General features: G+C 42.6%; 1 protein-coding gene across 5 annotated transcripts in view; it reads right to left on the minus strand.

Annotated features, from left to right (window-relative positions):
* Positions 1-12,146, minus strand: part of LOC311046045 (partitioning defective 3 homolog) — a 361,319-nt gene that overhangs the window by 134,618 nt on the left and 214,555 nt on the right. For all 5 annotated transcript variants that reach the window (XM_084058141.1, XM_084058140.1, XM_084058142.1 and 2 more), the window contains exon 16: positions 8,264-8,414. In XM_084058141.1, the coding sequence (XP_083914267.1) occupies positions 8,264-8,414 (151 nt within the window). The remainder of the gene's footprint in view (positions 1-8,263; positions 8,415-12,146) is intronic.

Consider the following 12,146-nt stretch of genomic DNA (forward strand, 5'->3'; position numbering starts at 1 on the left):
GCGAATGTGATCAAATTCTGCAGGACAACACAAGGAAAGAAAAGTTTGTTTCCCCATAATTTAAAATGAAATCCTGAAAGCTGCATTGCATAGTGTATATACACAGTACTGTACGTGTGTGTGTGTGTGTGTGTGTGTGTGTGTGTGTGTGTGTGTGTGTGTGTGTGTGTGTGTGTGTGTGTGTGTGTGTGTGTGTGTGTGCGTGTGTGTGTGTGTGTGTGTGTGTGTGTGCCTGTGCCTGTGCCTGGCACCCTGTCGCTCATGCTCTGCCCTTCCTGCTGAGTGTGTTTGTTTCAGGGAATTTGAAAGTGTGGGTGAGTCCCCTCGCACAGCGTGCACAGCTCTCTGTCAGACCACACACACAACCATTCACTAAACCACACGCACACACAGTGTGTGTGTGTGTGTGTGTGTGTGTGTACACGTACACGCACACAGCCACCTAATCCCATTTCTCTAAGCAGTCCAATGCGCAGCGCTGAGAATGCCATCAATGTCACAGTTTGAATGAGTGCAGAACAATCAACTAGCTAGCACCAAGCAGAGAGCCACTGAATGTGTCAGCTCACTGCGCTGGCATCGCTCCACTTGTTTCAAGGGAGGGGAAAAAAAAATAGAAATTCCTCTTTGTTTCAGTCCCGTACAACACCCCCAAGGGCAGCCATTCTGCGGCACACAATGGCCTCCAAACTACACACACGCCACCCGCAATTTAACCCATTAAGACCTGGAACTGTGTCATTTTTAGATTTGAGCTAAAAAGCATTATTTTACACTTTGGGCTATTCAAAAATAGCAGATATACAAGCTCATAGCGCGGCACCGAGTGCCGCGCTATGAGCTTGTAGATCTGCTATTTTTGAAAAATCGTTAACATGTGTGCAAATCTTTGAATATATATATATTTTTAAAGCGAACATTTTTAACTCAAATCTTTGCCTCTGGGGGTCTCTGGAACAAAATATTTTGATGGGGGTCCGCGGCCAAATACATATCATTTTGGGGGTCCTTGACATGAAAAAGTTTGAGCACCACTGATATAGAAACATACGTTTTTCAGAAAACTGTTGGGATTTGGAGACATGTAGAATCGGCTTCAGGTCTTAATGGGTTAACTAATAAAAACACATCAGCATCATTCCCACCGGGTCTAATGAAGTCCTGATCGCTCCCCGCGCCGCGGTCCGCGTGCGGCAAAACAATGGCAGCCATTTTCTTTCTCACAACCTTCATATTCATATAAAATGGGCAATTATCAAAGACTATTTTGTTAGTAGGAAAACGTGTTGAATACCTTGAGGGCTTGGGGGGGGGGGGTTGGAGGACGTGGAGTAGAGGGGGGGGTGCTCGGAGCGAGAGGGGAGACGAGATGTAAACGGAGATAGGGAGAGGTGAGAATAATTGGGCGAGGGACACGCCGAGGAGCGTTTTATTTTGTCGTGGCCTAGATATTTGCATAATTAGTGAGAAGGAGGTGGAGGGGTGGGTGTGTGTGTGTGTGTGTGTGTGTGTGTGTGTGTGTGTGTGTGTGTGTGTGTGTGTGTGTGTGTGTGTGTGTGTGCGTCTGTGTGTGCGTGTGTGTGTGTGTGTGTGTGTGTGTGTGTGTGTGTGTGTGTGTGTGTGTCTGTGTGTGTGTCTGCGTGTGTGTGTGTGTGTGTGCGTCTGTGTGTGTGTGTGTGTGTGTGTGTGTGTGTGTGTGTCGGGGGGGGTGCGGCGTTGCCAAGAATGTGGGGGTCTTGAAAGCGATTGGCTTGAAGGAATAATTAAGTCGCTTCTCTTCTCCCTGGCATCACCATGGCAGCAAAGTGCAGAGAGTAGTCCAAAGGGACCACCTGAGGCTGTCGCGCACGAGCACATGTATGCATTCTGAATACAATACTGTCTCCTCCTGCTCTTTTTCTGAATCAGTTACAGGGGGGCATCATTCAAACGTGATAATAATATTTATACTGTATTATATCAAAGCTAAAAAGCATTCTTTTACACTTTGGCTATTCAAAAAGAGCAGATATACAAGCTCATAGCGCGGCACCGAGTGCCGCGCTATGAGCTTGTAGATCTGCTATTTTTGAAAAATCGTGAAAATGTGTGCAAATCTTTGAATATATATTCTTTTAAAGCGAACAACTCTAATCTTTGGGTCCGCGGCCAAATACATATCATTTTTGGGGTCCTTGACATGAAAGAGTTTGAGCACCACTGATATAGAAACATACGTTTTTCAGAAAACTGTTGGGATTTAGAAGACATAATCCTTCAAGGTTAGCTTTTTACGAAAAGTACGGACATAAGAGGTTTTCTGCCCGACAGCAACGATATTATACGTATATATTTAATCCTCCACGGTTAGCTTTTTAGAGTCCATCTTCCATTTGGAACCATTTTGAAAGAAGTGATACCTTAAAGGTATAGAGGTAGAGAGACAGGCGAGAGTTCTGGTCAGGTTAGCGCTGGGCAAATTAACACAATGCCTGCCAGAGTTTTTTCAGAACAGTCTGTAGCCTCTGCCAGGGTTTTGCCATGATTTTGGTACCTGTTCGCGTAGCCACAGATTTTTTTCCTCCAGTATGATTGATCCCCAGATGGTTTCTAATCACAGATGAGATTCAGGTGTGGTTTCACAAATGTCAACGAGGTCATTTTGACCTCGTTGACATGTGTTGTTTGATGTTTCAATATAGCTCAAAACCAGTAGTTTTAAACCAAAAAACAAAGTGAATTGTTTGTCCGTTTGAATTTTAACATTGAAGTGAATGGAGCAGCAAATCTTTGAACATTTTTAGCTCCTAATCTGTTCGTAATTCGACAAGGGTTGAAATTATAAAAAAATTCAATTCCTTTTTTTCAAAGACGTATATATACGTCTTTGGCGGACAACAGCTGATTATTAAAAGACGTATATATACGTCTTTGGCAGGTAATCAGTTAAGTCAGAGTCAGGATGAGACACTAATCCTTTCACCTGCTTCCCTTCAACTGTCCTTTGACACAAAGCCACCTCAGAACAGCTTTCAACATGAGCAGTGTTTTGACATCTAGAGGTCAGACCGGGAATATGGAGAAATGGGATTGCAGTTACTGTAACTGCACTGTGAGACTTTGATTTATCGATTGCCGTTTTCGTTGACCAAAATGAACAGATTTGTACATACTGTATCTGTCAAAAGGATACAAAAAAATAAACAATTTTTGTGTGTGTAAATGTGTGTGTAAACTGAGTGCCACCTGTTCGGGGGTAGCAGAGACATACAGAAGAAAAAAAAATATATAGCAAAAAAAGAAAAATAAATAAATAAATAAATAGGTACTGGACCCTGCCACAACTCAATAAGTAGATATTTATAATTAAGACCAGCTTCTATCATGGCAGATCTTAACAAAGGTCTTGAAGTTAACAATATCAGAGGTGGAAAGTAAGTATGCATGTACTCAAGTACTGCACTTAAGTACAATTTCGAGGTATTTTTGACTTTACTGGAGTATTTCCAGAGTGATATGGGACATTCTGTGTTATGGGTACTTTTAATTGCGTTACTTTAAGTATATTCTGATGCCAATACGTTCAAGTACATTTTGAATACTGGACTTAGTATAGAGTATTCGCACATGGTGGTATTGATATTTTTTACTAAAGTAAAAAATCGTACTTTTCCTACCACTGACAATAGACCTAATCGGCTTATGGCTTGCAGATAACCGATTCCATATAACTGCTAAACAGCAGGGATGCCGATTTATGTGCGCAGCCGTGGGGGGCTCAACTCGAACAACACTAGCCCCGCAGACATTTCATCCCCTTTATTGTGCGCAGCGCTCTGGTGTATGGAGATCGCTGTATCTGTCAGTCCTTGTCCCCTTTATCCCATTAAGACCTGGAACTGTGTCATTTTTTGATTTGAGCTAAAAAGCATTATTTTACACTTTGGGCTATTCAAAAATAGCAGATATACAAGCTCATAGCGCGGCACCGAGTGCCGCGCTATGAACTTGTAGATCTGCTATTTTTGAAAAATTGTGAAAATGTGTGCAAATCTTTGAATATATATATTTTTAAAGCGAACATTTTTAACTCAAATCTTTGCTTCTGGGGGTCCCTGGAACAAAATATTTTGATGGGGGTCCGCGGCCAAATACATATCATTTTGGGGGTCCTTGACATGAAAAAGATTGAGCACCACTGATATAGAAACATACGTTTTTCAGAAAACTGTTGGGATTTAGGAGACATGTAGAATCGGCTTCAGGTCTCAATGGGTTAAGCCAATATATGGAGTTCCCTGATGTCATCAGTATAGTATATGCACATATATTGGAACTACTCGACGGCAGGCACCACACTCCCTCGAGTCCTTGCCACTGCGTGTGTGTGCCCAGTTTGAAGTCGGCCCCATATATGCATATGACCATATATGGGCATAGCAGTCGGATCTGTGGCTCTGGACAACCGGATCTCTGTATCATCCCAGTCCTTGTCCCTTTTATGCCCATATCTGGAGAACGCTGATGTCAGTATATGCCCATATAGGGGGCATGCCCCTTTTTGTGCCCACATATGGAGCTGACAGATTTGTTTGCGCCTGATGCCATGACGTCGTCATGATTATGACACAATAGTGACGTGGCCGTGGTTTGTTTATGGTTATGTAGTGTCATAGTGACGTGGACGCTGTTTGTTTATGGTTATGTTGTCATAATGGTTATGTCAGAGTGACGAGACTATGGTCCGCCAGCCGGCCGGGCCCGCCCTCCCATAAACCAATGTTAAAATAAAGGATAGCATTAGCTGTGCTATATTATATTAGCTGAACTATACGCACTCTGCATTTACATAGCAAAATACAGTATTAACTTAACTCTAAATGTCCATTTGGAACCTGGACAATTAACTCATTCACTGCCTCTGACGTAATTAACCAATACTGCCACTGACGTAAAAAACGTTTTTTGTTTTTTTGTTTTTTTCTCAAATTTGACCCAAAGACCAAGGAGATATGATTTTTCGAAGATCTAGACTCCCATATCCACTTCCTTGTTAACTTAAAACTTAAAAATTCTGTATCTCGGCTCCTGAGTACTTTTTTTTTTTCAATGAAAAATCTCTGGCAGTGGGCAAACGCAAAAAAAAAAAGTTCTGGCAGTGAATGAGTTAACACTCTTACTTTTTGTTATAAGCATGGATGATTCAGTGAGTGTTAAACATCCCTTATTAAAACAAAGTATAAGTATTAAGTAAAATTAGTAACGACACTCTAATGACTCATTTGCACCTGAGCAAAGCAGTGACTACTCGCTATGTTGTCAAATCACCGGTGAACCGCGTATGAACGAGGTGAGGCCGGGAGAGATAGACAGAACATTTTTTGTGAACGTTTCTATTTCAAACTCCTTGGTGCTTGAACAGCTACACTCTTACTAAAGGTCAACTGCTTTGCTTGTCTACTTACACTTTACATCTGCAGTAGGAACTGAGCGATCCGACAATCCTGTTCAGATCGACAGACTTGAGGGAAATCAAAGACTGGGGTTGATGGGAGAAGACATTGCGCCAATAGACTGTAATTTTTTGGGGAAGCAAACCTATGATTGATTGATTTAACCCATTAAGACCTGGAACTGTGTCATTTTTAGATTTGAGCTAAAAAGTATTATTTTACACTTTGGGCTATTCAAAAATAGCAGATATACAAGCTCATAGCGCGGCACCGAGTGCCGCGCTATGAGCTTGTATATCTGCTATCTGCGAACATTTTTAACTCAAATGTTTGCTTCTGGGGGGTCCCTGGAACAACATATTTTGATGGGGGTCTGCGGCCAAATACATATACTTTTGGGGGTCCTTGACGTGAAAAAGATTGAGCACCACTGACATAGAAACATAGCTTTTTCAGAATGCCGTTGAGATTTAGGAGACATGTAGAATCGGCTTCAGGTCTCAATGGGTTAACCATTGGTTAGAGTTACGTTCCCTCTCCCGTCGAGGCCCACAGGCTGGGCTGAGTGTGACTGAAAGGCAGCGGCTCAACGGTACGGCCATCTGGCTTTAACTGGACCGTTGACAGAGCTCCCCTCCTGACCGAATGTCTATCAATCATACCACACGCGTTACAATTACACAGATGCACATTCGGTCTCTCTCTCTCTGGCTCATTCACTCCCTCAGCGCATGCACTCACACACACACACACACACACACACGTGCACACACTCTGGAGTGGATGTCTTTGGGTTGGCTTATGTCACTGACAGATGGATCGCTAGACGAAATGCATGCACACACACACATACTGTATAAGCACGCGCGGCTGAATCAATCACTAGCCCCAGCCTCTGTGGTTGGATAAAGTCCATAAGGGTGCCGTTTGTCCGTCTTCTCCGGGACGTTTTCTGAGACATTAACCCATTAAGACCTGGAACGCATCTGTGTCACTTTTTTGATTTGAGCTAAAAAAGCATTATTTTACACTTTGACTATTCAAAAATAGCAGATCTACAAGCTCGTAGCGCGGCACCGAGTGCCGCGCTACGAGCTTGTAGATCTGCTATTTTTGAAAAATCAAGAAAATCTGTGCAAATCTTTGATTTTTGTAACTCAAATATTTGCGTCTGGGGGGTCCCTGGTGCAAAAATATTTTGAGATGGGGGTCCGCGGCCGAATACGTGTACATTTTGGGGTCCTTGACATGAAAAAGTTTGAGCACCACTGACATAGCAACATGAGTTTTTTCCAAAAAAACTGTTAGGATTGAGAAGACATTTTGTAGAATCGGAACCTCAGGCCTTAATGGGTTAAAAGCCAGTGAGTCCTGAAGACAGAGCCGGAGGAGGGAGGAGGACACGGTTCACCCACATCCTGTGTGGACAAATCTAACCGACTTGGAACAGGGAGCCCACCAGGAAAATGCACTGAGGCAGGGGATCGAGTGGGACTTTTTCCAGCTGCATTTACGTAATTAGCCATTATTGTTAGGTACTTAACCCATTCAGACCTGAAGCCGCTTCTAAAAAAAATCTAAATCCTAACAGTTTTTCGAAAAAAAAAAATTAAAAAAATATTTTCATGATTTTTCAAAAATAGCAGATCTACAAGCTCATAGCGCGGCACTCGGTGCCGCGCTATGAGCTTGTATATCTGCTATTTTTGAATAGCCAAAGAAATCTAAAGTGACACAGATGCGTCCCAGGTCTTAATGGGTTAATAATTGAGTCATTTTTAAAAGTCAGGCCTGTTCACTTGTGTGTGTTTAGGCGTCCTTTGGCTATTTTTACTTGGACTGTAACATGTTTTTAATGGTGGAATTAATATAGTGCAGTGTTTGTCTACTATAACAGAAGGGCTCTTTGTGCCGTCTCCTGTGGCTGTTGTCCATGCGCCATGGTGTGTTGGAAGGGCTCAGTGCAACCATGAAATAGATGAATATATATACAAACAAACTATACATGTGTATCAACAACACAAGACCATATCAATTTAGACTTCAATCAGGTATGGTTTTGATTGAACGGCTACCTGGAACGCATCTGTGTCACTTTAGATGTCTTTGGCTTTTAAAAAATAGCAGATATACAAGCTCATAGCGCGGCACCGAGTGCCGCGCTACGAGCTTGTAGATCTGCTATTTTTGAAAAATCATGAAAATACATTTTAAATACTTTTTTCCGAAAAACTGTTAGGATTTAGAATTTTCTAGAAGCGGCCTCAGGTCTTAAAGGGTTAAGCCCTATGTTATACTTCATCCACAGGCTCACAACACGCTGCAATGCATGTAATACATTGTGAGCTTGGAGATCTGCTGTTTTCAAACCGTTAAGAAAATGTTCGCCTATAATACAGTGGTTATCAACCAGTGGTCCAGGGACCACTGGTGGTCCCTGGGGGTCGTACAGGGGGTCTCCAGGTAAATGAGTTAACATAGCGTCACAATCATTTGAACCACTTAGCTTTGGTTATTCAAAAATAGCAGATCTACAAGCTCATAGCGCTGAGTGCCGCGCTATGAGCTTGTAGATCTGCTATTTTTGAAAAATATCGAAAATGTGTGCATAAATATTTTTTAAAGCGAATGTTTTTAACTCAAATCTTTGCTTCTGGGGGGTCCCTGGCACAAAACAGATGGGGGTCGGTGGCCAAACGCATATTAATTTAGGGGTCCTTGACATGAAAAAGGTTGAAAACCACTGGCCTATAATAACATGCCCAAGATAGGGATGCCAGGTTTGGGAGTGGATAAGGAAACCAGGCCTAATACTGTAGGTTCAGTCTTACCCACGGTGCGAGGAATCACTCCCTGGCGTGGCATCAGGTTATCGTCCAGGCCCTCCAGGCCACCGTAAAGCGAGTGTGAGATCCGCCGCTCGTGGTCATCCAGCGAGGTGTTCATGGTCTGCTGGGGTCCCAGGGGGCTGCCTGGTCTCTCCTGAGGCAAGGGCAGGGAACACACGTTCAATACATCAACCAATACATCAATAAGACTCTAGGAATCTGATGATGTTGTGCTGATTCGTCATGGATTTATTGCAAACCCCGATCTGCAAACATGATTTCCCTCATAGAACGAGTCATTTTAGTATTTTTCATTGTTTCAGCTACTGTACTAACATGCAGTGGACAGACATTTTGAGGGGCAGGTGCTCAAGTAAATTATAGGCCTACTTTTTTTTTTTACTTGGTCTGCTCTTTTTTCCCTCTACACCTATACCTCTTTGCCAAAAATAGCCAATCTACAAGCCCACAACGCCTCGCAGCGCGAGGCGTTGTGGGCTTGTAGATCTGCTATTTTTGGCTAAAGTTCTCCTCAGAAAAGGGATGCTAGGTTTCGAGTGGTTATGATAAAAAGAAAAATCATATCACATAAAGATTTGGCGGACCCCCTGTAGTAACTCTGAGGACCCCCTGTTGAAGACCCCTGCTGTAATGTGATAAAAATGCACGTCACATCTGAAGTTAAGGTATTTCTTTCCCTCTCCCTTTGACTGTAAACATAGCATTTTGAACGGTGGGGAATTGCAGGGCTCGTTCGGCTATAAGAGAACACAAAAATACATACACAGAAATATTTCATTCTACATCAAAGTACTATATCATTGTTGTCGGGCAGAAACCATCTACATTTTTCAACTTTTTTTATTTATAAATCAGTGCTATTGAACACCCTTTACATCTGTGTGTGGGTTTCACAAATATTGAACCAATGAAAAGTATTAAAAAAGCACCATTGGATCCTCAAAATGTCGGACAAACCACCTACTGTAACTCCAACTTGTGGAGTTCGGTGGTTTGTCCCTCATTGATTATATATAGATATAAAAACGTCCTGGTTTTAGGATCTCTAGCACAGGGGTTTTCAACTGATTTCGACCCAGGGACCACCATCCTGACTAAAAGCAACCTGGGGACCACCACTATTGTGTGTGGCGGGTCCATCATACACCCACCCCACACAATAGTGGTGGGGGGTTCATGTACCACAGGGAGCTGGAGAAAAACAGCTATAATATCAATATAATATCTAATAAAATACAGCGATTTTGTTTGAATATGATGGACTATGATTAAGGATTACTGTGATTATGGTAAGCTCACATTTCATATTACACACACACAATACAGTAAGAACTCCTGTAAGTTCTTAAAAGTAAAAAAAAAAAAAAGTTTAAAAAAAAAAGTTTTTTTTTTTTTTTTTTTTGCCAGGGACCACCTGCAATACCTCCGCGGACCACCAGTGGTCCGCGGACCACCGGTTGAAAACCCCTGCTCTAGCAGAAAAATGAGACCTTTCCTCGTTTTGAGATTAGCACATTTCAGACTGTAAGCAGTACAATTTCAATTACAGTCGTAATTACAGTATCTGCCGTATTGACCAAACATGGTCAATAGATTATGCACACACAGGCGATGAGGTAGCTAGCATTCTGACGCCTGCTAGATAAACAATGACGTATGGGTGAGTGTGGCTAACCATGCTAACACTAGCAGTGTGACAGCGGGGATAAATGACCATGGATTTCCTATAGCCCGTTAACACGCCGGCAACTAGCGTAGCTTACTCTCACCACCCTGTGGGGAAGGAAGGGGGATTTCGCCTCCTAGCATCGTGACATTTCCCATTGGGCCCGCAATGACACTCTGTTGTTTATTGGACAAATAGGCCATTTGCTGGCCCTGTCACCTTTAACCCATTAAGACCTGGAACTGTCATTTTTAGATTTGAGCTAAAAAGCATTATTTTACACTTTGGGCTATTCAAAAATAGCAGATATACAAGCTCATAGCGCGGCACCGAGTGCCGCGCTACGAGCTTGTAGATCTGCTATTTTTGAAAAATCGTGAAAATGTGTGCAAATCTTTGAATATAAATACTTTGAAAGCGAACATTTTTAACTCAAATCTTTACTTCTGGGGGGTCCCTGGAACAACATATTTTGATGGGGGTCCGCGGCCGAATACACATCATTTTGGGGGTCCTTGACATGAAAAAGATTGAGCACCACTGATATAGAAACATACGTTTTTCAGAATACTGAGATTTAGGAGACATGTAGAATCGGCTTCAGGTCTCAATGGCTTAAACACCCATCCCCAAGAAGGCTGAGATGCGTGCGTGCATGTGCACGTGCGTGCGTGCGTGCGTGTACCTTTACAGCGTCAGTGTTTGTCTATTAGATCAATGAGCATATTGATTTGCTATGTTTTCTGCATCGGTTTGCGAAAGGGGATGACAGCACTTTGTCATAAAGATTACCATCATCACCGGCCATTGGATAAAAAAGCGATAACACTATCACACTAGAGTCGATACTAGGGCCAAATGAGCCTAATCAATGACCATGACTAGCTAGGCCGGGCTTCGATCTTGGCAGCAGGGTCCTTTAGGCAATGATCCGATAAGCCTGTTAAATGCTAACAGCGTTCTGATAACCACTGGACTTCCAAATGGACTCTGTGGTTTAAAGTAAACAACAGCTAGAAGAAGACATCACTTAACACAGGATATCCATGTGACAGCAACAGTATAGGAAGGCTGTTGGTTAACCACTTAAACCCTATACACTTCAGTTGACCAGGTACAGTACTTGGCCAACTCTTTTTTTTACCCTCTACACCAAATTCTTTTGCTGAAACTAGCCAATATACAAGCTCAAGACGTGAGCAGCATTTTCGCTGAAACGTCTGCCTATTGCCTATTGTGACATGCCCAGAATAGAGACGGTACGGTTCATGACAACATCCCCATAATGCAAAGCCAGCGTTTGTTAAAAAAAACAAAACCTGAGTTCTGTTTTTTTTTCCTCCATGATAGATTCAATGTTGGGTGTAGAAGAAAAAAAAGAGAGCAGATCACTGACGAAGGGAATTAACCCTTTAAGACCTGAGAAATGTCTTCTAATTCCCAACAGTATTCTGAAAAAAACGTATGTTTCTATATCAGAGGTGCTCAAACTTTTTCATGTCAAGGACCCCCAAAACGACATGTATTTGGTCGTGGACCCCCATCTTGTTCCAGGGACCCCCAGAAGCAAAGATTTGAGTTAAAAATGTTCGCTTTAAAACGATATATATTGAAAGATTTGCGCACATTTTCACAATTTTTCAAAAATAGCAGATCTACAAGCTCGTAGCGCGGCACTCGGTGCCGCGCTACGAGCTTGTAGATCTGCTATTTTTGAATAGCCAAAGTGTAAAATAATGCTTTTTTTTTTAGCTCAAATCTAAAAATGACACAGATGCGTCCCAGGTCTTAAGGGGTTAAAAAGAAAAAAAAACTTGTAAATAACACAACAACTTATCAAAGAAGCAACGCAGGGGACCAGAGAATCATTTTCTGGGGGGTGGGGGGGGGGGGAGGCCATATGGTGCTTTGGACTGTTGGCTAGCGAAGCCTTTTGACTTTAAATGAGATAGTTAATGAATTGGCCTGCTGAGGGGCCTTGGTGAACTTTTCTCTCTCTGTGGTAGCAGGGGAGATTCTCTACGCCGTGGAGGAAGGAGAGTGCAGAGACAAATCACACAGCAGCTCATTGCACATTCAGGCTGATAATTAGGCCCAGAGCAGAACCCAAAGCCCATCGGGTAATGGAATGGAGATGAGGAAGTCTGGTGTAACTTCTTTCCTTCTGTGTGAGTGTGTGTGTGTGTGTGTGTGTGTGTG

This window comes from Gymnoscopelus microlampas, assembly GCF_963454915.1.
Source record: "Gymnoscopelus microlampas genome assembly, chromosome: 5".
NCBI classification, from domain to species: domain Eukaryota; kingdom Metazoa; phylum Chordata; class Actinopteri; order Myctophiformes; family Myctophidae; genus Gymnoscopelus; species Gymnoscopelus microlampas.